We start from the raw sequence: 26,030 nt of genomic DNA, 5'->3' as shown, positions 1-26,030 counted from the left end.
GGTGGAAGGACATAACTGACTCCTGCAAGTTGTCCTTTGACTGCCACAATGCACCCTCCCATAAGACACACACACATATACACACACATACACATGCACACACATACACACACAAACTCACACATTCACATACATACACACAAACACACATACACACACACACATACATACATACATACACACAGTTCATAAAATGTAAAGTCATCCAATCTTTCAACAGAACAATGCCCTGCCTACCACTTCCCCACCCTCCACAATCACTGCTCTGTGTGCTCTTTAAGAACCGCATCTTCTCCAGCCATGGAGGCAGAGACAGGTGGGTCTCTGTGAGTTTAAGGCCAGCCTCATCTACAAATTGAGTTCCAGGGCAGCCAGGGCTGTTGCACAGAGAAACCCTGACTCAAGCTGTAACTTCACTCCACAAATGTTTACTATGTCTATTATGAACCATGCTCCACCTAGAGAAAGAAAGACAAATCACACTCATGATTCTTGCACTCTGTGGATTATCCACTTTGCATGAAGGCCTACAATAAAATGTGGCCATTTGGAATCGAAGCCAAATGCCAGTTCCATATAAGGATGCAAACACACTGACATGTATGTGCATATGGAACACTGTCTAACAAATATTTTATTTATGAATGAGTACTGACACAAGCAGTAAAACATGGGATGAATCATTCTGTTTCATCTAGCTAATGCTTGTTGGCAGGATGTTTATCAGAAACTAAAAATTTGTTTTCTCTCTGTTCCTTGTAGAACTTTATTCTAAGCAGGCTGGTGGTAGTGCATGCCTTTGATCTCAGCACTTGGGAAGCAGAGGCAGGCAGACCTCTGTGAGTTCATGGCCAGCCTAGTCTACAGAGAAAGTTCCAGGACAGCCAGAGCTACACGGAGAAACCCTGTATCAAAACAAAAACAAAAACTTTGTTCTATAGTACTTGAATACTAACTCTAAGTTGTCCATCTCCAAATCTTCAAGTAACATTCTAAGAATCAAACTATAAGAGTTTGGAGGTTGAAGAGATAACTCAGTTCATAAAGTGTTTGTCACACAAACCTGGAGACCTGTGTTAAAACCCCAGAAGCCATGCAAAAAGCCTGGCAAAGTGATATATGCTCACACTTCTTCTAATGCTGGGGAGGTGGAGACAGGGGGATTCCTGGGGCTCACTGGCCAGCCAGTCAAGCCTAATATGAAAAGCCCAGATCCCAGTGAGAGAACTTGTCTCAAATAACTTTGGTAGCCAGCTAGCCATCCTAGTGACAACATATAAGGTTAACCTGTGGACCTCTGGCCTCCATACACATGTGAACATATGTGTATTTACACACTTGCACATATGCACAAACACACATCCACACCCAGAAAAGAAAGGAGGGAAGGCAGAAAGAAAGGATAGTTTGGGAAAATATATTCCTGGTTTTAAAATTAAATTCAAGCTTGTCACTAAAGAGGAAAATATCTGCCTTCTGTTTGTTTTCCAGGGCAGTGTCAGCTCCTCCCAGCCTCCGTTCGTCCAGATGCCAGGTGAGACCTTTCATTCAACAAGCAATTCACTCACTTTTAAGCAGCAACTGAGCATTTGTGTTTTGTTTTCCAGCATGGAGAACCACCAAGCCCAAAGCTATGCACACTTTATGCAACTAGTCTATCACCAAGTTACATCCCCAGCCAAGAGTTTCCAATGTTTTGATAACTGCCTCCCATCACTTTCTCATTTTTTTCCTCTTTGAAAAAAAAAATCAAGGAAGACAAATCTCATTGAATCATCCTGAACTTAGTGCTTCAGGTCTTGAGATCCGGGCCTCTTTTGATACCCTGCCTGGCAGTAGCTTTTAGGCAAAAGCAGTAATAACCAGGCTCTGGTACAGGGTTAAAACATCTAAAACTCTCATACCATGATCTGATAGATGATGTGCCCAGTGTAGGCAGAAAGAGAAAGAAACATTAGGGGTGGGGACTTCGTTGATTAGGTACTTTCCGTGGTGCGCCACACACTGAGTTTGGTGTATTGTGTTCATGTCAGTTTTGTGTGTCTCAGTTCCAACATTCTGTGAGGATAGGAAAGGAATATTCTTAATAGTAGTAAACACCCTTGCACACACAACCTCAACCCCCCACACAGACACTATTCCTTCCAGATCTCAAACTCCAGAGTGATTTAGCACTTTCCAAGTTGCGTAAGAAAAGGAGTTTCCAAAGCTTCCCATAACCGAATGTCCCTGCTGTATTTTCCCATCGCGTTTACTTCCACATGAATGTGCCTGCATCTGCTCCTTTGTACTGAAGGGAGCTTCTGCTGGTTCTCCTGCCGTCTAGAATGTTTTTCCTCTTTTTAAAAGGAGAAACAGATACACTTAGGAAAGCAGATGGCTTTTCTTCATGATTGTTTTGTATTTTGAAACCGAAAATATAACTGTGCCATCCTGGAAGTCTTGTCTACCTATTCACTCTGTTCCCCTGCCTTCACCAATTCTCGGGATAACTTCACCACATGACTTTTCATTTGCTCAGATTTCTTTCCCAGGAAAGTGTGTTTATAATTAAAACTGCCGCCACGGAGTTCAAATGTACAGACAAACTGGAAACTGGTGAGTTTAAAATGGAAGTGTAGTGAGTTGAAGCATACCAAAGGGTTTGCTTGGAAACTTGGTTGCCCCCTCTGGATGAATACATTTGCATGGAGTATTGAATGCAGCATTCCACTTCTGGGCTACCAGACCAGACAGTACATGGGAACTGATCTACTACCACGGAGCTCTTAAGCCCCCTGCCAAGATAGCTGTAGCAGTGACACAGTAAAGAGCAAAATATAAAATACCATGTTGGCTGGAAGGGGCTCAGACTCTCACTGTGACCAAGTCACCCAGGGGAAGAGCCTGAGTGAACTTTGCTTCTCTTCTCTCTAAAGAAATAGGTGGGGGTGGGGTCAAAGCTCAGATGTAAACCCCTGTTGTTGAGGGAAGTGACGAGAGACAGAGATGTCATCTTCTCCTTTTGCAACCTCCTTGGGTTGGTCTTGGTGAATGAGATCCCACCCTGTACCATATGGGTAGATAATCCATAAATTGCACAGACCTGGAGTCTGTGTCGAACACAGCTTCTCAATAACTATCAGTGTTGTGCAGTCTCCTTTCCTGGAACCATTTCATTGGTCTTTACTTAAGTAAGACTCTTGCCAGTTTCAGCTTTTCCCTCTGTTCCTCTTAAAACTCTACCAAGCTTTCTCTTCATACAAAGTGAACGAGGGATCCAGTATGACCACAAGGGGGCAGCAAATAACAGTAGATGTGCAAAGCCAGAAATATCCGGGAGGGTTGTCTTTTTCCTCAAAAACTGGCTTCCCTGAAACTACACTGTCCCAGGGCAAGCCACCTACTTATGCCAGCTAGGTGTAAGACATGATGGTGAATATCAGTGTGCAAAAGAATCAGAAGACATTACACCAGTCCTGGGCTTGAGGTGGGCTGTGTGTCAGTCATCATTTCTAGAGGGACATTACCTCATGTAAGAAGCCCAGAAAGAGCCACTTGGAAACTGTCCTGTATGTTATGGGATGTAGTTCAAAGGCTGTGAAAAGATGTTTATAGTTCCATTGCAAGGCATAGATTCCAAACATTCCAGCTTCATTCTGTTGCTGCAACAAACACCATGACCACAAGCAACTTTTAGGAGGAAAGGTAGTGTTTCAGCTTCCACATTGCTGCCCACCGTTGAGGGGAGCCAGGGCAGGAACTCGAGCAGGAGCCAAAATTCACTGTAGGTGAATTTTGGTGGCTGGCTTGAACTTACCTAGCTTCTTATACAACCCAGGGCCACCTGCCCAGGGAAAGGTGCCTCTCCCAATGGGCACCCTCTGTTTCAATTAATAATCAAAAGAACCCCTCATATACATGCACACAGACCAACCATAAAGATTTATTTGAGTCTCTCCACGTGGTTCTAGGCTATGTCAAGTTGACAGTTAATGCTACCAACGGGCTCTTTAACTTACCTCTCTATGCCCCTCCTAGAAGTATCTGGACTGGAAGATACTTGATAAATCGTTATCTGGGTGAAGTCATTGTACATCTAATATGAATTCATCCCTGAAGCCAGAGTGAACTTTAAGTATATCTGATTATTTGGGTTGAAACAGTTTTGCTGGAATATTGAATGCCATTCAAGGCATGTTTCTTTCTTTGTTAGCGGTGATGTCAGGCGCATGTGCGGGACATCTTTTCACAGGATGCTCTGAGCTTTCTACCTGGAACTTTTGCCAATTTCTCTTTCATTCGGCTACAGGATCACCGGTCATGTCAGGTTACTACGGTGTTAGGAGATCGTTCCTGTCTGATTCCGACTTCCATAGCAGCAAGCAGTTCTCAAATGACCTCTATACCTCCAGCGTGACTAAGCCCTTTGCCTGTGAGTCCTCGGCTGGGCAGAGTCACACAGGCTTGCTGGAGTCCTACTTGACAGAGCCCTATGGAGAGTACCGCCCACCAGCGCTGACCTCCACACCGAGTTCCCTGTTCAGCACCTCAACTCTGCCGCCACTCCTGCCACCTCCGTTCCCCAGCGATCCAACTCACTTTGTGTTTGTGAGTACTGCTATGTCATAAGCAGGGAGAAAGGGGAGGCTCTGGCGGCTGCTGTAGTCCAGCCCTCGTGTAGGGTAAGCAAGGTGAAGCCAGATGTAACTCACCGGCGATTCAGGAGGAGGTCACTCTGCTCAAAACTAGACATGTAGTCAGGGTGGCTCTGCTGGGACACTTCCGAGGGAGTCCCGCTCAAAGATCACATTAACCAAGGCATCAAAATAGTCTATCTATGGTTTTGAACTGGGGGGGGGGGGTCTGTAAAGGTAGAAGTCATGTTCATTTTGTTACTATTCTGGTAAATGCCCCTACACACATGCACGCACGCAGGCACACACACACACACACACACACACACACACACACACACTATTAGTCCAAGACTTCCTCAGGTCTGTAGGCCCTAAGGAACAAATGTTGAAGTCACATCTAGATAGGACTAGACAATGTCCCTAAAGACATGCACCCAATTTCATCCTGTGCTTCCTTGCCTTTCCCTCTGCTTCACTGCTACAGATTCCTCTGAAAGATACACACACACACACACACACACACACACACACACACACACACCTTGTTCTCTCTTGATCCCTCCAAAGAAATAAGTTCAGAAAGATCTAAAAAAAAAAAAAAAAAAAAAAAAACGCTGCTAATACTTCTTTTATAGAACACTGTAAAGCCTCCTGCCACACAAAGGAATGAATCGCTGAAGGTGGAATTTTAGACAATAAGGGTGGTTCAGGGAATTAACCTTATTCTGTGACAAGAACTTTCATGGGCCTTTGTTCATGTGATATTTGCAGCAACTCCATTTTGTGCCCCGTTTCACAGATGAAGGGCTCAGAGGGTGGTAGGTGGTACAGTGGATGAACTCAGTCCACCCCAAAGACAGTACTGCTGAGGAGGTAGGGAGCCCTACATCATTGGAGGACTACTCCTCCCAATGGGAATCAGGTACTGACTGCTTCCCACCGCTTATATAGAGAGGAATGTAGGGCTCCAGAATCACATCCTAGAGTAGAAATTAGCCCAGATTTCCCTGACTTGAGTCAAACACCAGAGGGTAAGACTGCCTGGGTGCAGGAGGGTGCAGAGGGCACAGAAGCTTTTGTGGATGCCTCCTGCTGCGGAGACAGCACTCTGTCCTCAGAGCATCAACTAAAGAATAATCCCCATGCCTTTGCCATTCTCCTCAGAGAGACTCATGGGAACAGACAGCACCGGATGGACTCAGTCAACCAGACCCTGTGCCTGCAGATGCCCTGCAGACCCTGCCACCCAACACCAGTTGCCTCTCCCAGCTGGAGTCAGGAAGCAGCACCCAACACAGGAGCATGGGATGGGGGGCATCCCTTGCTGGAGCTCAACCCTACCCGCTGCATACGTTGGAAGATCTGCACCATACACCAGGCTACTCCACTCCATCTTCATACCCCTTTACTTCTTTCATGACAATGTCAAGTGATCTTCAACCCAAGGTGGTGCCCCTCTCCCCAGAGGAGGGGTCAGACACACCCTCCCTTCATGATCCTTCGCCTTGGACAAAAGAAGATGGCAGCATGGCCTGGGGTTCTTATGAATGCCGGAGAGCTTACTGAGAGGGCAGGCCAGAGGACTTCCACATTCTTATGGAAGTTGGATTCTGAATCCACAGATTCTTCTAGGTGTGCTAGCTCAATCAGAACTGGATTATCAGTTTAAGCCTCAGTTCTGTCCAGTGCTAATTGACAATGGCATTCATCTCTGCTCATATTCACTATAATGCCCCGCCACTATAACAGCCCTGTAAAACACTACAATGTCAATCAAATACTTTGTGGATCACATTCAAAAGAGACAACCATACAGGATGGTTACTTTAGAACTTTGGTAATCCATTTTATTCTGAATTTTCTGTTATCTTTGAAGTATCAATTTTGGCACTGGTTATTTTTCTTATATTACATTAAAAACTTTAGCAGAACATAAAACAAAATGATTTTCCTGTCTAATTTTTATTAGTTATGAACTATGTGTATTTAGCAAAAGAAAAGGGAAATGGTATAATGTAGCTTGGAGCATGTAAAACAAAACTCATTTTATACACCATATGACTTTAAAGTTTGCAGTGTTGTGCACCTTTCCCTTATTACAGGGACTTGTAAAGGCCCAGTAAAAAATATGGCACCAGATATAAGTGCTTTATTGTCAATAAAATAGAATGAGGTCAAGAGACTGGCTTTGTAAATGTAGAGTTTTACCCAGGGTGTCCAAATGCTATTTCAGAATCCCCCACCATAAAAGGCTGATCAATGGCAGCCTCAGTTAAACTAGGCAGAATCTGACTAACGGTATAAATTTATAGTCACCAAAGTGCCTGTGTGCAATGGAAATCCAATGATCAAAACCTAATTCATATATTTCAAAAGAAATGTAGGAGGTAGAACTAGACTATTGCAAGCAACAAATAGGACACCAAGAGGCAAGGGAGCAATTGGGGATGGGCATATTGCTAGGCAAGAGTCATCTGTAATACATTCAGTATTTTCCAGCTACACAAAGGAAGTTCTCTGTGGTTTATCAGTGAAAGACAGATAGCACATACAGAAACTGGCATCAGAAAAAACAATCTGCCTCCAGGGAGTCTGAAAGGTGTGGATTCCTTTGCTGAGCTGAGTAATCTCCACTGACTAGAGTGTTTACTTTCAGGCCATGCATCTCCTTATAAATGACCTACACACACCTTGACTTTGTGGATGCATAAACGAAGGGGACACTGACATGCCTTCTCCAATCTTCTATCACAATTGTTCCTTTACTTCCTTCTCACACATCTCAGAAACCTCTGGTCCCTCCTGTCTCCTAGCAGCCAAACTCTCATTTTCCACCCAGGTCTCTAAAACTCCTTTTTGGTCTAGTTCTTCAACAGCATCCCCAAAACGTCCTCTGCTATTGTCTCATTGTTTAACTCAGGTAGATGTGGGAGGGGGAGGAATCTGCAAATTCAAATCTGGGTATTAATTCATACTTAGATGTGACAGCAGATATGTCTCCTCCTCTAGACTTTTGGTGGTGTTTTCTCTCTAAGCAAACCACCCCTAGCTTATGGATTACCAACAGAAATGCTGAAGTTAAAAGCCTTCCTCTTCCTTGTACTCAAAGCTCCCTCCTTGGAAAGTATTCTTGTGGGAACAAGAAACAACGAGCTCTGGTGTCTGTGGTGTAGCACTCACACAGGTTCTCTGCCGACTTCCTCTCTCTCAACAGCTGATTTTGGGCAGCCCAAGATATACACATACATATGTGTGTTATACACATCTGTGGGAGTATGATATGTTACTTCTATATGCTTGTTCTAATTTGCTTTCTGTTGCTGAGGTAAATATTATGGCTAAAAGCAACATAGATTGAAATGGTCTTTATAGCAGCTTGTAGTTCATCAAGAAAGAAAGTCCGGGCAAGAACCTGGAGGCAAAGACCGTGGAGGAACACTGCTTTCTAGCTTGTTCCCCATGGTTCCCTCAAGTTTTTGTTTTTGTTTATACACCCAGAGCTTCTTGCCAAGGGTGGACTGGACCATCACACGTCAATCCTTTATCAAGAAAACGCCCCCACAGAATTATGTGCAGACCAATCTGATGGAGGCATTTTCTCAGCTGAGGTGTCCTCTTCCAGATGATGCAAATATGTGTCAAGTTGACAAAAAACTAACACGCACACTGCATGAACATTATGGCAGTTAGTATACCCATGACTTCAAAACATTTTTCTTGTCTTGGTAGTAAAACATTAAAATCCTTCCTTCAACTATTATATAATAAAAATAAGGGAAAATCATCTCTTCTAAGTTTTTTGAGATATAGACTGTTACTATTGATGGTAGTCATGTTACTGTACGATGGTATGACAAAATCTACCTCTCCTAACTGTAACTTTGTACCAATGACCAACTTCTTTCCTAACCCCTTCTCTTTCCCACCTCAGTCTCTATTAATCATTACTTCTATCTATCTCTACAAGGTCGACTTTTTATACAATGTACACAAAGTTGATCATGTAACATTTGTCTTTGGACTCCTGACTTATTTCATATCATGTGTGCCTCTAAGGTTCATCTGTATTGTCACAAATCACAGAACTTCTTTATGGTTGAGTAGTATTTGTGTTTGAGAGAGGGGGGAAGAAGAGGGAGAGAGAGAGAGAAAGAAGGAGATTTTTTTTTATCTGCTCATCCACTGACAAGCACTCAGATTGATTATAGTTCTTTAATAGCAAAGATTCTTCAAAACATTAGAAGCATAGCACCTAGCCCAGCAACTGGGTATATACTGGAAGTAAATGTTGGCCTGTGCTCTATTCTGCTCAGTGTGTGCTCACTGGGAAAAGCTGGCAACACCCACTAAAGCAGAGGAGTGTTGTTCTTTCGGAAGTCTTCCAAGTATGACCTCTGCTCTGGTTCCCAGTAGCTGTAGAAAAGCCGTCTGTCATCCAGTTAATACTCAAACCTGAGCATCAGGGCCCCACACTGGAAAGAAGAGATCTGGGTCCTTGTAGATTAGGGTCTTCATGAGGGTTCCAGAGTCACTTTCCTAGATTGGTTGTATAAACTTTTTAACAACTGTATTTATAAAATACTCAGCAGGGAAATTTACTAAGTAGTAATAAAACAACATAGTTTCTGTAAATCATATCTATGTATATATATATATATATATATATATATATATATACACATATATATGTATATATTTAATATTTGTTTGGTTGTTATGTTCAATATTCATCATCATGGCTCACTTTGCATTTATCTACTCAAACATTATGTTTATTTGTCTTGTGATACTCTGACGATACAGTAGTTCTCAGACAAATAGAACCTGTCAATCAGGCCTTGGAACATAAGAGGAAAATAGAGCACACAAAGGTATCTACATCCTTCTTAAAGTGCCTAACTTGGTGCAGTATCTACAAGGTTAACCTATAACAGGGGAGACATACACAAATTACACTCTATTATCTATTTAAGCTGCCTGGTTTACAGGGAATGAGAAGGAGTAAGAATGAGGCTAATAAATTCCAAGTAGTAAATGACTTTAAGGATTCTGTTTAGCTTTATATGTATCACTTTCATATATCCTAACTTGGTTCTGTTTCATTGTTCTGGTGTCTCATGAAAATTAAATGACCCAGAGACAGATACTGGGGTTCAAGCTTCAAGTTGAAGATCAGAAAAGCAAAACATTGGGCCACTAGCTCTTACTCCTAGCTCAGGCTAAAAGGGCTGATCCATGAGCTCTTCACTAAGCTTCAGAATGCTGCCTTTCCTCAGCGTGGCTAGAGAGAATCCTGAGACTATCTCAGAATGCTGCCCTATACTCAATGTGGCTAAAGAATCAATGCCAGCTCTGAAACCCTGTTCCTGTCTTAAATACCTATCCAGAGCTAGGATTAAAGGTGTATGATCCCAAGTGCTGAGATCATCTTTGCATGAGCTGTTTCTCTTTGGGACTGGATAAATATTGTGTAGTCAATGTGGTCTTGAACTAACAGAGATCCATCTATCTCTTAATCCTGAGTCCTGGGATTAAAGGTGTATACCTGGCTTCTATGGCTTGTGGCTGATTTTGCTTTCTGAATCCTCAGGCAAACTTTAATAAATCATATATAATGTATCACCACATTCTAGAAATATCTTATTAAAAATGGAAACAAGCTACAAAGTATGCCAGGGAAATTAATCATCTTTCCCTACACTATTTCCTATTCAGTATGTGGATATTAACCACGCCTTTGCTTGCATAATAGCATAATGTGGAAAAAATGCATTCCTCTCTCTCCCACCTCAAGTCTGGCATCTTCTGACTCATTGCCTTTCACAGAAGAACTAAAGAAAACTATGGGTCTCGGCTCAGAACGCCATCTCTTTTGGGTCTTACCAGGACACCTTTATGTTTTAAATAGATAAAAATGGTGAGGTCAAGCTCAATCTATTTAAGAAAATACCAGAAGTCAAAGGTGAGACTTAAGGACCAACAATAAGGCTTAGCAAGTGAAGCCTGCTGACCTGAGTTCTAACCCAGGATCCCACAGGGTAGGAGCAGAGAACCAACTCCTGGAAGGTATTCTCTGACCTCCACACATGTACTGTGACATGTACACACCCCATATGCACACACCCCACACAGGAATAAATAAATGCATGGAATAAAAATTGTTAAGTGAAATTTAAAATCTCCCCATGCAAAGCCTGCATTGTAGACAATCACCCCATGAGTCACTGAACAGACACAGCATGCTGTAGGAAGTGTTTGCATTTCTCTTACAATGTAATTCAAACCTCAAAGAATAAAAGAAGAAAACCACATCTGCACTTTGTTTATTTAATAGGTACTTTTCAACATCATTAGGACTTTCCACAGATGAGTTAATAATGCCACGGTATGGTAGTATTGAAGAGCCCCCAAAGGAAAGTCCACAAAGGGAAAAGTTAACTTCAATAGCAAGATACATGCTTGCATGTAGAGACGTATATATACAAGAGAGTATCTGAATATCTACGTTTTCTATATGTAAATAATATATAGTCAGGAATAAAACCACTTTTATTTAAAGTACCAAGATAATAACTAATTTCAAGGTTTAAATTACAGTGTACTCTAGTGATATTATAGTGACTCACCAAAATTAACTTTAGGTTCAACAACTGGGTTCCGTCTAAAGTGCCCTCTCCATTCAAGCCACCGCCACAATGTTCGTCTTATATTCACAATATATTTACTAACCATTGACTCTGGAAAGGCAAAGTGCAAACTCTTACACTCTAGATAAAGAGCGATTATCTAGGTAAAGACTCAAGGGGGTGGAGGACCCATGAATGACTCACCTTGCATCCCTAGTATCTGGCTTAGGGACAGAATGCTGTAGGTGCTCCTTCAATTGAACTAAAACTACACAAAGATGAACAGCTAAACAGATCTCTAAAACAAGTTGACCGTGGATGAATATTATGCATTTGTGGGCACATTCTTAAAAAGACTAATTACGTATTTTAAAATACCTTTAAAAAGGAAAATTGATGAACTTTTGAAGTAGTATAAAATATATTGCTATAATGTTTACTATCCACATGTACTATGAGATATTTCTTTGAAGACATATAAATTAGTTATTTGGGTTTTAATATCTCTGGTGTGATTAAAGCAAACACAATAAAAAAGAAACTATAGTCTCCCGGGGTTAAACTAAATAAAAATACATTTTTCCACACATTTGTTAGATGTGTGATACACAAGTATTTTTAGAAATAACCTCTAATAAAATAAAACATATATGTTTTCAAAATACAATGAAGTGACAGTAGATTACAAAAACAGGAGAAAAGCTACACATTACAAAGGAAAAACTGTACACCAAACAAATAATACGTTTTACATTAAGAGAAATGGTAGACTTTCCCCCTAACCAAGTATCTTGAGTGGAATAATCTAGAAGTTCTAGTGCTTAGTAATTCATAAATGTACAGTCACTCAGCCATTTTATTCTTCAACCTGTATGATACATTCACAATTTTCATGTCAGTATTCTCTATACACTTTTATATGTTAGAAATGTGGTACAATAAAAATATTTTATGTAAAACAGGAATGTTACAAGCAATATATTATCGTACACTTCTTGCCTAAATAATAAATAATCAAAAGCTGGTTCATCATAAGCTTTTAGCAGTAGAGTTTACAATTCTGAATAAACACTATGAGGAGAAACTGGCTCTGTACAAAATCTTACATCACCTCCACCTGCTACTAGCTTCTTGGTTATTTTCACATGGACCAAATGTGTATCCTAAAGACTAATAAATACTTGTTTCTTCTATGTATTCAACTGTTTGGACTTGATATTTCCCACAGCATTCAGTAACAGTGTCCCAAAGTCGAGGTGACAAAAGAACTTTGCATTACTAAAGGGCTGTAGTCAAATTTGGAAGGAACAAACCACACCTCTCCTTATTCCAAAGGTCTTTTAATACATACAAGTCTAAGTTTAATAAAGCCTACTTTGGAGGAAAAAGCATAATGCTGTACAATGCCATTCACATATAAAAGACCATCAATACTTTTCAGGTTTCAGTTAAAAAATATTCAACTTTACACATTAAAAATATCCATTCTACTCACTACAGGTGCTGCTGACTGACTTTATAAAGGTCAGTGATGAACTAAAGGGTTTCTGAGCTTGAGCATGGAAAAGCAGAGATCTGAAAGGCTGATGTATGAAGAATGGGGAAATCTGGGGACAGTGGCTTTAAGGAAAGGTTTGAGTGAAAAAGCAAGCACTTCTTCAATAACACATGGTTATTGAATAAATGGTGAATGAATGTGTGAATGAACCTACTATATAGGAAAGCAGCAATGTGCTTAGCATGGTAGAACAGAGCCATTACTGGCAGAAACCAAGGTTTACTTATCTTTGTAATCATGGTACTCATCACCTTGCCTGGTATATACCTGGTGCTCAAGGAAGAACATCTTGTTGGCTTATGGATCAATTACTCATCTCTCCTTTTAAAGATTCCAATAATGGCAAAATCTGCCTTACAAATAGTGAGACTCACAGAAATTTCTATGAACCAGCAATAGAATGACAAACGAGACAGCCACTGACATGCCAGTCCCTCTCAGCATGCCAAGGTCTCTTCCAACACTCCACATCAAGATACTGTGTTATAAGCAACAGGGCCTGTGACAGCCTGTCAGACCCCACAATTTCTTATTCCAACCTCAAAGGGATTGTTGGGGCTTCAGGGAAGGCATCCTAGAAGCAACAAGCCCCCAGGAAGAGGGTCCTGTTCCAACAGGCAAACCACAATCAGCATAATAAACACCTTGTCTTCACTTCTAGCCAGTTGCTTCTTCTGGGTTCTGTGTTTCTAGAATATTCTCACATCCCTGTGCTGTAGTCTAAGCTCCTTGAACAAACTGATAATACAGCAAAGACTTTGGAGTGAGAAAGTTGGAAAAGACAGAACCCCAGCTCTGACATTTATATGCTTGCTAAGCTTGGCAAGATGCTCATCCCTTTAAGTCAGCTTCTTCAACTGTACAGTGAGAATACTGCACAACACAGGTCTAGCACCCAGGAAACAACAGATAAGAACTTTAAATAATCTTCTATGGGCTGGGATTGTAATTCAGTTGTAGAGTGCTTACCCAGAATGAGAATGGCCTGGATTCTATCTCAACACCAAAATTAATGAATGAATGAATGAATGAATGAATGAATGAATGAATGAGCAAGAAGAGTGCTCAGGTCTATAGGCATTTTGAATCTCTGGGCAAAAAATTAAAAAATTTAAAAAATGGCTGGTTGCTCTAGATATCTTCATCTCTCTCTGTCTCTCTCTGTGTGTGTCTCTCTCTCTCTCTCACACACACACACACACAGAGAGAGAGAGAGAGAGAGATGAAAGGAAGCTCCACTGAGGAAATATTGTCTCTTGCCTCCTCAAACATGGCTTTTGGTTCTGAAATGTCTGTTCTGGGGCTTTTCTGTTATAAGAACAAGAATCAAAATCCCTTAATGTTTGGTTGCCCTGTTGTATAGATGGCGGGGGAAGATTCCCAACACGTTCCTGGGGAAATAGTTTTCTGTAATTGCTTAGCAGCAAGAGACTCTCTCAGTCTCAGCAACAGCACCAACACACAGATGCTCCAGGACAGTAGCCATAGGTCAGGCAAAGACTTGTGGGAGAAAAAAAATACGCAGATTTCTTTGCTCTTTGTTGTCTCTGCAGACCCCAGCCTTCAAAGCAGCCTGCATCTTCCAGCATAAGTTCTCTCTGGAGAATCTAGTCACTACCATTAATGTCCTTGATGTTGCCAAGGGAAAACGGTGACCTCAGACCACCTCTGCTTGTTTGTATGTGAGAGGAGAGCTAAGGAAGAATATTTATGCTGAAACAATGAGGCAGCGCTCCAGAATAAGGCAAAGAGAGAGGCACATATAGAGCCAGAGAGAGAGAGAGAGAGAGAGAGAGAGAGAGAGAGAGAGAGAGAGAGAGAGAGCGAAAGAGTGCAGACAGGAAATAAAGAAACGCACCAATAGAAAGAAAAACAAGGACTAGAAAATGTGGGGGAGAATAAACAAAAAAGCCAAAGGGACAAAGAGGAAAGCTTCTTAAAAGCGAGCAAAAATAAGACCAAGACAAAAAATGAGAAGAGGCAATGGGAAACACCGCATGCAGGAAGGAAGTGGTGCCAGCAAGGGGGTTCCCCTCAGATCCTGGAGTCCTTCCCTGGTCTGATCCTTAGGCCTGGCTTTGCAGAAATAGGCTCCAGTGGCTGATAAACGCCAGCTGGACCAAATACAGTCACACCTTACCCTACCCTCCACCACCAGGTGCTACCTCGAGTGTCCCGAACCTTGATCCTCTCCCAGATGTGTGGCTCCATCTGCCTGACAGACAGCTCTACTCATCACGCTTTTATTATCCCCAGAAACCCTTTAGCTGAGCTGATGGTTATACCCTATATACTGTATCAGATGCACTGTATCTGATACATTTTAATTTTTCAGGTTTCTTCTAAAGGTCTTTGGAGCTAAAGCTTATTTTTTTTTTTTTCCAGAGAACTCAAGGATTAAAGAATAGAACCCTGTACTATCACTTTATCTGCATTCCTGGAAATACTTAGTTTTTTGCAACGGAGACCCTTCTGTCTCTCTGTGGAGACTTGGCCTGCCATTCTACCCAGTCTCTCCCATCTTTCAAATCGCAGGCCAGAGAGCAACCCAGGCAGTGCTCAAAAAGTGTGCATCAGCTTGTGCTGGGGTACTTGTGAAGGGTACAAGGAGGCAGCTTGACTCCAAATCCCTGCTACCTCTCTTCTCAGAGTCTTCAAAATAAACCTCATATCCTTCTCTAAAAGAAGCAGGGGGTGCTATGAGGCAAAAAGGCTGGGTTGCACAGGAAGAAGAAGGAGAAAAACAATGTCTGGAATGCCGCAGGGCAGTGATGGAGTCCCAGCCTAGAGGAATCTCAGCCAGTCCAGGGCAGTGGTGAGGATCCACAGCTCTGCACAGAGCAGAGGAACTGTTGATGCACAAGTACTGCTTGCTGGAAGCCCAGTGTCTGTGGCCTAGCAGGAGGGAAGATGGGCCGAAAAGGAAGCCCACAAGCAGCCAGGCAGGGCCAGGGGAACATTAGGTGCAAAGCTTAGGCCTCTGCTGTCCTTTGGCCTGCCAACTGGGCCCAAAGTGATCCTCTGCTGTGCCACACCCACTGGCTGCCATGTTCACTTTCCAAAACCTGAGATTTCTTCCTTAAAAGGGAGATTGGACAGGTGAGAATCCTTGTGGGTAGCCAACCTGGCTCTAGTGACCCCTGAGGAGCAGTCTAGGTCAGTGGGGGCTTCTGAGCTGCCTTTGAGGCAGGAATATGGAACATCTTCGAAGACACCTGCTCAGTCTGTGGGAAGGTGGGGAAAATGTTTAAAATAGGAGAAAAGCAAGGGTCAGGACCCAAAGGCATCTCACTCCCTGTTTCTCTGGACTCTCTGTGGGGTGCCTGTGTGCAGGATTTCTGCAGAAGATAGTCCATTTTGTTAAGCCTTTGAATATTCAAATTGAAAGTATCGCGCAATCATTGATTGTCAAATCATGGGTTTCTAGAGGTTTTAAATACTTGGCATGAGGGGGAAAAAACTCAAACCTATACCCGAAGGTATAAAACATTAATTCTGTGTGTCTCCTACTTCAGGGACCTGGGTGCTGCCTCGTGTTTTGTGAAACTTTAAAAATGTCGCATCTCTGCCTTTCTCCCTGCACAGGAGCCTTCCTAGGTGCTGAGTTTCTGAAGCTGCAGCATCCAGTCTCCAGCCCAGCTCCTGCTGACCACGATGTCGGGTAACTCGGCTGCTTCTCCAGGGGTCGGGTCATGAGGGCCAGGGGCACTTGGATCCGGGTGTATTTCCTCTGCTTTTCCTGCGTATAACAGAGAGTCACAAAGTCAGAGCAGGATAGTCAGGGCCGGGCATGAATCCAGAGAGGGCGCGGGCCCGCTGTGTCGGCTCCCGCTGGGTAAAGGCTGAGGCCCAGAGGCCCAAGTGGCTGCTCCGGACAATCGCGTACCCCAGGCCCCTGCTGTGCCTTCACTTTTCCACCTTGGCGTCCTGGGAATTGGAAGCGCCGATCTTGTGCGCCCAGAAGCGGCGGCGGGGGGAGCTAGAGGCTCACGGTGAGCCCTTGGACTGCAGCAAGGACGCATCCGGCTGGGAGCTGGGCTGGGGCTGTCTCCGTGTGGACCCCAAGGCGCGCCCGCTGTCTGCAGATCCCAGAGCCGAGCTAGGCAGTGGGGGTGTGAGGGAAGGAGACTGAAGCGGATGGGGCGCGCCCTGGCACTACCGCGGGACACCCGATTCCCAGGATCGAAAAGAATAGCGCACCAGATTTCCTGCAGGATCCTAACTCTCAGGATCTGGCTTGTGGGTGGGGGTCTCCCAGCTGCCTAGCCGCGGTCCCTGCACTAACCAGGCGAGGCGCTGGCGGCCTGGCATTGTTGCCAAACGCCCAGGCCAGGGGCCACTGCGCTCCACCCCTCCCCGTGTGACTCCCAGGCGCTTTCTCTAGGGCCAAGGTCGGGGCGGGCAGGAGTCACTCTGGGCTTCTGCGACAAAGCCCACTTGGAAAGTGCATCTGCCCGGTCTAACCTGGCTTAAAACCCAGCCAGACCTACTCACTGTGCTCTGCCGGGGTTGGCCCCCAAGCTGTCACCGGTCCCTCCCAGCCGACCCCCGCCTAGCGCCGCCGGTCACTTGGGCTCACCCAGGCCACCGGGCTCAGCTCTGCGGGCTCAGGGGCGGCCCCTTCCGGAGGGCGGCCTCCAGGAGACTGCGCGGTCCTAGGGAGCCTCGGGATGCCTTTACTCAGACCTGCAGCTCTAGCTGGAGAACTCTCCATAGCACAGTTCTCTGAGAAATACCTGTCCCGGAAAGGGAGGGGTAGGAAGAGAGATGAAGAGAACGACAGAGTCTTAGAGTGAAAGGAGAAAGGGGATGAGAAAGAAGGGAAATTTAAAAAAAAAAAAAAAAAAAAAAAAAAAAGGCAAGGACTGACTGGAGAAAATCCCCTGGGCTTGGCCCCTTTTCTGGGATCAGTCCAGTAAGTCCCTCACAGGGCCTGGACAAACTGCCCAAACCTATGATCCTTGTATTGTATTGGGGGGGGGGGGTGATGCTGGCTTCCAGACCAAGGACACCACAACTGATGGTTGCACCTCCCCAGCAGCCATGCCTGATGGAAGAATACAGTGGGGGGGGGGGGGCTCACAATATGAACATTATGGTGAGGTGTGTGAAGTGAGCTGTTTTGAATCAGAGAGCTCCCCAGGTTCACAATTTCATCCAGAGCCCTAAATTTTACTGTTTTAGCCAAAACAGTAGGCTTGCTGGACCTGCCTCCACATTCCAGAGCAGCACAACTTGTACTGTATGAGGATGAGGCCCAGCTAGGGGTGAATGACTTCAGAGATGCCCATGGGAACCGTTCCCACTAAGACCCTGAAGCAGCAGCAGCCTGCTTCAAGCTTGAGAAATGTGGGTGATTCTCTTTGTGCTCTACAAAGATAGAAACTTGGCCTTGGCTGTCCTAGCCTTATCAATGGGATCCTCACGGTTCCCCTTGACACCCAAACTTTGGGACTGACCACTGACCCGGTTGCCTCTCCCCCAGAAAAACCGAAGGTGTATCAAGGTGTCCGCGTGAAGATGACTGTGAAAGAGCTACTGCAACAAAGAAGGGCACACCAGGCCACCTCAGGGGCAACTGTAAGCACAACCCCCTCCCTCACTCCCAAGTCCATGGTAGGCCTTATTCAGCCCTGTGTCTGGGGAGATATAGAGGCCACCCACAAGCACAGCCCTGTCTGTTCCCAGCTTCGCCCCAGGTTACCACAGGCAGCCACAAAAACATGCGGGACATGTAGGGCTCAGGGTGGCGGGAGGCTCATCACTCACTGTTGATAATTGAGTGTGGAAGACTTGTTGGTCCTCTGCGAGGGAGAGAGGCAGCCAGCAGGTAAGTACAGTGTTACAGTGTTAAGACAGAGTATAGATATAGCCCCCACAAACTCATAGAAAAAAATCTCTCCCAGAAACCCGTCTAGTTTCTCTCAAACGTAGACTCTGGGGTTATTTATGTGAAAAATCACCAGTCACTGGATGTCTCCAGAAGAAAAGGACCCAATCTCTAAAATACACAGAACTGTTACAAAACTCATCTGGGCAGTCCTAGGGTACCCTGCCACTTCACACATACTACCAGAGTGTTCCGGGCCCCTGCAGAACCGTATATGCTAGGTGTTGTTGTCCACCAAGAAGGTCAACTTGAAGAGCCTTCAGCACGACACTGTGGGTAGACATGGGTGTGGACGGAGAATCGGAGAGCTAGGATTCCAATCACATTAATTATCACTGGGCCCCATCTGCATGTGGCATTGTTTGTGTTCCAAGTAGGACTTCATGGAAGGGTCTTTGGCACCTCTAGTAATGGGAGGGAGAAACTATGCAGGAGTTGTGGGATAGGTTTCTGAGCCAGAGGAACTGGGTTTAGTTCTCAGTAACTCTGTGGCTCATATCTACCAACACATTAACTTACTCTCTTTTTTCTGTCCCCTCACCTTTCAGTTGAAAGCTAATAAAGCTGTGTAAGGGTCAAACGAGTACTTAGAACAGTATTTTCCACAGTGAGTACACGATAGACATTATTTGGGAAAGATCACTGAAATAAATTCCAACCAAGGATGAACAGCCAGGACACACTAATGTGTATTATACCTTTTGCTCAGAACTCAGAGTGCAAGTATATTTGCTATGATTTGGTACATACAGCTAGGGAAATTAGTTATCTCCATCTGCAGAATTTCAGGTAATGTAGAATGTCCTTGTATTGTAAAGGGGTACTTGCAGTGGTTTTTTTTTTTTTTTTGTTTGTTTGTTTGTTTGTTTTATTTTTGTTTTTTTAAATAATTTATTTTTAAGCACTTTTGGGCATTCAGTATTTCATTTGGTTGTAATGATCAGATGACCTAAATAGATCAGAAAACTGTATTCCTCCATGATAGCTAAGATCCAAAGTCTCTAAGTTGACAAAAAGCTAAAAAGGCAGAGCCAGGATAATCTTATTTTTCAGTACTGGCTCTCTAAACTCATCACACTAAGACACAGTTTAATAACCTCAATGGTTCATAGCTGTACCATTAATAAAACCAGGACGGAGGAAGCTGGGAAGGGCTTCTCCAGACAGAAAAGTCAGTCAACCAAGAAAATGTAACCTTTCAGCAAGGAGCCTTGGTACTTGTCAGAGCTGTTTCATCTGTACCCAGAGCATCCCTCCTTTTTAGGCAAAGCAATACCGTCACTGTTGGTGTGACCACTGAAGGCTCATAGCAAAGTGGAGGGTAAGAGGAAGTATTTGACCAGGTTCTGTTCCTGAGAGAGTTCTGACTTGACATTTTCTGAGTTCCCTGTGAGAATGAAGAGGGACTTTGGAAGCAATGTCTATCTAGAACATACACTTCTTGCTGGAATATGCTCAACTCTGCTTCCTAGGAGGTTCCCACTCACCCCTGATCTTTCTAGAACTCTAGTCATGCCCCAGCCAGCAAGGGTGGTAGATACCATCCCAGGGAGAACAATGTGTGTGCCTGCTTCATGCAGACCTTCCTAGTTTAACAGAGACTCTATCGAACTTCAGTGTTAAAAACTCTGGAAAACAGTAATCCAAGGAGAGAATTAATTTTGACAAATATTGCAAAGCAAAAATAAATCTGTCTTGGTTTTTGTTATGAAGTCAAAGCAGTATCTGAAATTTTAAGAAAGCAGTCATGAATGATAGTTATAGGCTTTAAGAAAGCAGTCATGAATGATAGTTATAGGCTGAGGTAGATATCCAGGTCTTAAGTGTATCAGAAGAAACTATATGTATCAAACTGGAAATTTTAATTTTAAAAACTTATTGCAGTCATATCAAATTTTACATACACACACACACACACACACACACACACCACTTTTTTTTTTTTTTTTTTTTTTTTTTTGCCTTTAAGGTAAAGAAAAACTTGAGCAAGTATTTATCTAAAGATAAAGATAAAAAATTATTTTTAGCATTAGTTGTGTTTTGTTTTTTAATAGTATTGATGTGTTTTTATAAACTGTTGATTATGACTTTACATGCTATTTGAAATCTAAAAGAAAGGAGCCACTCTTGGTGTTCTTGGAGCAAAGTAGAAAGTGAACCAAGGGCTAGAAAGATAGTATCAGTAGGGTATTGTAAACATACCTCCTGGCACTAACAAGGAAGCAAGCTAAACAGACCATTGGGGGAGGCAGGGGGTTAAAAGCCTGCTCTACAATGGAGCAGATTTTTTTTAAAGACCCGTTCCTTCCAAGTCCTTCAGCTCAAGCTGCAGTCAAATATTTGCATAAAGAGCAGGTAAAGGCTTCCAGCTTCCTGGTTCATGACATTACAGCATGGATCGTTTTCAAAATTAACACACCTCCTGTTTGAGCAGTGGCTGGCTGTGCAGCGCTTGCAGGTGGCTCAGGGCACAGGAGTGTGAGTATCCCCCTGCAACCCAAGAGAGGTGTGGTGAGCTCGGCTTCCTAGCCCAGAGCAACAATAGTGCTCGCTGGTCCCTTTAAACTTTAAAGCCACCACCTGAAATCTAAAAGAAAAAAATCCTGAATGACTCCTTTAGTATAATTGTCCTTTCAACTGGAAAAGGCAAGCTGCTTAACTTTAAGTATTTGAAAGGCTCAGCCTTATGAATTTTCAGCATTTAGATACAGTAATTTTAAAGCAAATTATATAGAAAACAGTTTTTCAAAATGTGCAAAGATCTGAAATTGTTCTGGTTATGAACTCAGATGTTTGTAGGCTCTGAATCACTGAACACAACTTCAAGATTATTATTATTTTTTTAATTTAAAGATCATAAATGTGAATATTTTAGCTTCTCGGGTTTAACAAATTTAGAAACAATGTCTGATTATTATTCATTTCTTTATGGGAAATTAATTTCTAGTTAAGAAACTAAGTAGTAGATACTAACTTTGAGGAAATGTATTAGCTAAAGTCATAGTTGGGTTAAGTAAATGTTAACTCTTACTCATTATAAAGTAAAATGCTTAATAGAAAGGTTTTTGCCTGCTGAGTTTTCTTGAATTGCTCTACTTCTGTAACAAAAATTAGTTACTTTATCTTTGTCAAAATTAATCACTCAACATTTTAGCAAGGAATATGACGTTAGAAAAAGACAAAATCCCCAAATATACAAATATGAAATCAAGTCTAAAACATATAATGCTGGCTTTATTTAAAGAAGTCAATGCTCTTAGGAGTCTGGCTTACCTCAGCAGAGCAGGAGAATCCCCTGCCCAGCTTCCCCAGTGTAGCCCTGAAGCCAGCGCTTGATTTCCTTTGCTTCAAAGCTTCTCTTCTTGCCTTGACAGCTGTCAGGAAGCAGCAGTATCCACCGTCCAGACCCCAGCACGCCATCATCTGCAGGTCAGTACAGCCAGCTTTACAGTTCCCTCAACCCCTTTCAAAAGTCTACCTCGGAAGCCCTTCAGAGCCTGACTCAAGGGTTAAGAGAGGCACCACCATTTAATTGGAATCCAACCAATCAGAAGGTGACTCCAGATGCAAGCCCAGCAAGGAAAGAAAATGGTTTTGCCCTCATTCTGTACTGTCTATTCTGTCCCAAGACTTTTATCCTTCACATTTATCCCAGTTGCTGATCTCCAAGCAACTCAACCTCCCTATGAAATCAAGGTTTGTTTCAGCATTTTGTTGCCTTGGTGTACTTTGAGTAGGGATCAGAATATCCAGAGTGATGCCTTTGCTCCTGTTCATTTAGCGTCTAGCCGACAGGGGCTCCCTTCCCACTCTTTACTCTTCCCAGAAAGCAGTTCAAACAAGTGTAAGTTTCCCCAGCCCAATATGAATAACTCTATTACATAAACACTCCTTCCTACACATCTGCGTAGCTGAGATGTAACGAGGTCATATAGACAGTTCCCACCAAATATGTCACTTTAACTTAACCTGAGAGGAGCCTGGGAAATCTATATCCCCCTTAATGGGCTTTCTCTCTCTAAACCTCTCCCGTGAGCCTTTGAGACTGATTTTTCACACACGGGACTACTCATAACAACATGAAAAGAGGTGATGTTTGTCAGATTATTCTCCTCAGCTCAGTATCACTTTTTTTATTACTATTACACACACACACACACACTCTCTCTCTCTCTCTCTCTCTCTCTCTCTCGACATTTCTACGAATAAGATACTTTGTACTCTACATTCTAGGTTTCCAGTTTTAGTATGCACTAAAACATTACTACTTATGTCATTTCTCAAAACCCTCTCCTCAACAATTTTTAGTTACTACATGAAAAGTTTAGGAAAGCAGCAAGCCTGAATCAAGAGTATAGTATCAGGTTTCCCAAAGCCCCAAACAAATCTATCTGTGGCTTCAGGGAAGTCTCCCTGAACTGCAAAAGGAGTTTAGATGTCATTGCTTTCATATTCTGAAAATTGAAGATGTGTGCTTTCCCTTAAATATGACATTCAGATGCAGGCTAGATCAAAATGCATTTTTTTTTATTTTACCCTAACCATATTGAGAGCCACCTATCATCTTACTGATCAGATTCATTTCCCTGATACTTGGATTAACCCAAGACAACTGAAACAGTCCAAATTATTAAGCTGTTTGCTCTTAGGGAATTTCCCAATCACCGTTTCCCCCCTAAACATAGTAAGTAGGGAAAAAAAACTCCATTCAAATCTACTTTGCAATTTTTAAGCAAAAATCATTTCTCTTTCTCTTCTAGGACTGTATTTTGAACCCGAACCAATGTCTTCCACACCCAGTTGTTTTCAACCCAGAGAATTTTCCACCTGTGTCCCTTGTGAAGAAAGCTCAAGCTGCCTTGACCAGATCTTTGAGTCCTACCTTCAGACAGAGACACTCCCAGGCCCTTTGCTCAACTCCATGCAAAGTGCTCCCCACTATTTCCCAGACAGCTGTCAAGTGGCCCCTTTCTGCTATAACCAGAGCCTGGTAATTCATCTGCATCCTTCCTGTAACCTGATGGTTGCTAACTGAGGGGTAGAGATACTTTGTAGAAGGCTTTGCATCATTTCGTGAGAAAGCTTACAAATGTTATCAACAAGGAAATAGTCAGGGGAGCATTTAAAGTTCAATGTGTGGGCACCTTGAAGGGCATAAACCTTTGAATACACATTTATTATGATTTCCTAGTAAATGGATGTCTGGCAATAAAAAGGTCCCCTGGTGCTACTCCATTGATGTTTTTTTAACATCAGTTAAGACATCTGTTAATTTGGAAATCAATAGTTTAAACAATGGATTGAGGCTGTGTGTGTGTGTGTGTGTGTGTGTGTGTGTGTGTGTGTGTGTGTGTTACCAAATATTCTAATGGTGCCTGGTTTAACTGCTGAATTGGCTCTACTAACTGGTTGGTTTGCTATGCCATAAGCAAAGGGACATATTTAAGCCTGATTTAAAAAAAAAAAAAAAAAGTCCTGTGGTATATGCCTTTAATCCCAGCTCTTGGGAGGCATAGACAAGAGGATTAGGAGTTCAAGGCCAGTCTCAGCTAAATAAATAGTGAGTGGAAGTACAGCCTAAGCTACAAGAGTCCTTTCCTCAAACAAAGACCAAAATAAGTCCTAATCTTTGAAAGAATTTAGATTTTCTGTTCTTGATGGATCTCAAATGTATGTTCTCTTTAAAATGAGTAAGATTGTTTTTCTGTTTTAGAAATTTATATTTTTTTAAGTTTTAAATATAAGTGCATTTTTCTTTTAGTTTGTCAAAAAGTCTATATAATGATTAGGCTGAATTTAGAGAAAATGGGAAATTATCTACAGAATGTGCATATTTTCATGGGGAAATAACACCTAGCTTCCCCTCAGTTTCCAACACTGACGACTGACGATTGTAAGTTGGTGGGGGGGGGAGTTTCTCATCTTGGGGTGTCCTAGATGGGCCCTGGAAGACTCAGGTTTTACCTCTGTGTGTTTACCTGGCTCCTCATGGTCAAGGCTGTGGAGAAACATCCAAGGTGCCACCTGCAGCTTATACTGTGGCATGCAGCATGATTTGGTGTGCAGGTGACCCAAGACACAGTGAGATTTTGTGGTTTAAGAACAAAACATGCTGCAAAGCATGGTTTTAACAAAGGAAGGCAGTGAAGCAAGACAATTGATTGTTGGGAAAGAGAAAGGGAAAAATAGGATGTAGTGTGAAATCACACAGTCAGCAAATGAGATTACTTCTAAGGACTTAGATGGATGGCTTGAGCCTTATTTTTACCCTGGATTTTCTCACTTTGCACAATTAAATCCACACTGCTCAGTCTTTTTGGTCCTGTCTAAGTTACCAAGCTTTTTGTTTCCTGGTTTGCATTTCTCTAGACTCCAGGATCCCCTTCGGACTCCTCCAGCCTCTCTGGCTCCCTTGACTACAGCTATTCACCAGCTCAGCCGCCTTCCTACACTCCAGAGAATTACACTTCTCCTCCTTCTCTGGATTCCCTAAACCACAGCCTCCCAGAAGAAGGTTACTCGTACCACCACCATTGGCCTTCCCACACCCAGTACAACCACCTCTCCCCAGCCACCCCATCCGTTTGCTACTGTGCAGCCTGCGAAGCAGAGCATTTGGATGCCATCAGGACCTCAGAGTTCTTCTCCTACTCCAGCACAGACTATATGGACTTTTCCCCCTCGGCAACCACCACCAATGATTTCTATAAAAGGGAAACAAGCTGTGATGCCTGCTACAGTTAGTAAAAACCACACTCGAACATGTTGTGGGTGGGTATATATGTTTCTCTACTTCATCTAGATGACACTTAAACCTTCAACCCATTCACAAAATATCCCACATACGGTTTACATCTCACTGTTTTCAACCTCCTGATACTAGTGTAGGAATCGATGTAAAGCCCTTAAACCTGGTTTTGTGCCACACGTATTTTATACATTCACTGTTATCACTGTTAAATTTTTTTTTTGGTATGGAATTTCCCCTGTGCCTTCCTTCTCAGTATAACGAACAAACTCTTTTGTAAACTAATAAATAACTTTGTATAATATATGTTGGGGTTTTTTTTCCGATTTGCAATAGCAATGTCATTTGACTTCAGTATTACCAATTAATCAGAAAATCACTAACATAGTTTCATCTAACGTATTTATGTATTTAAAATTATTTTAATATGATGAAATGCCCTGGATGCTATGAGATAGAGCAATAGGTACTGCTAAGAAGCTGAAAAAGGAGAACCCTGCTTTGGCTAATTGAGGGTGTACATCTTGGAGCAGCATCAGACAAAGATGTGATGAATCAATGGTCTCTTGTATCCACCATTCCTCAATGG

At 42.8% G+C, this 26,030-nt stretch overlaps 2 protein-coding genes across 2 annotated transcripts in view; both read left to right on the top strand.

Moving 5' to 3' along the window:
* The window catches only part of Pou2af2 (POU class 2 homeobox associating factor 2), a 34,689-nt gene extending 28,504 nt beyond the window's left edge, over positions 1–6,185 (top strand). The window contains exons 3-5 of the mRNA XM_051196938.1: positions 1,492–1,534; positions 4,292–4,590; positions 5,784–6,185. Coding sequence (XP_051052895.1) covers positions 1,492–1,534; positions 4,292–4,590; positions 5,784–6,185 — 744 coding nt within the window. The remainder of the gene's footprint in view (positions 1–1,491; positions 1,535–4,291; positions 4,591–5,783) is intronic.
* A 12,108-nt stretch (positions 6,186–18,293) lies between these two features.
* Pou2af3 (POU class 2 homeobox associating factor 3) lies at positions 18,294–25,725 on the top strand. Its single transcript, XM_051197456.1, has 4 exons — positions 18,294–18,383; positions 22,068–22,122; positions 23,454–23,683; positions 25,063–25,725. The coding sequence occupies exons 1-4, from the start codon at positions 18,324–18,326 to the stop codon at positions 25,435–25,437; spliced, it is 720 nt and encodes a 239-aa protein (XP_051053413.1). The 5' UTR covers positions 18,294–18,323; the 3' UTR covers positions 25,438–25,725.
* Positions 25,726–26,030: the final 305 nt, after the last annotated feature.

The sequence above is a fragment of the Phodopus roborovskii genome, unplaced genomic scaffold (genome assembly GCF_943737965.1).
Source record: "Phodopus roborovskii unplaced genomic scaffold, PHOROB, whole genome shotgun sequence".
NCBI classification, from domain to species: Eukaryota; Metazoa; Chordata; class Mammalia; order Rodentia; family Cricetidae; genus Phodopus; species Phodopus roborovskii.
This window is presented reverse-complemented; position numbering and strand designations above follow the sequence as displayed.

Bases quoted from the DNA above. Each gene is read 5' to 3' on its own strand.
- Pou2af3 (XM_051197456.1), top strand. From the start codon at position 18,324: ATGACTGTGAAAGAGCTACTGCAACAAAGAAGGGCACACCAGGCCACC. The intron at 18,384-22,067 runs GTAAGCACAACC...TTGCCTTGACAG, and splicing joins AGGCCACCTCAGGGGCAACT to CTGTCAGGAAGCAGCAGTAT. The intron at 22,123-23,453 runs GTCAGTACAGCC...TTTCTCTTCTAG, and splicing joins CAGCACGCCATCATCTGCAG to GACTGTATTTTGAACCCGAA.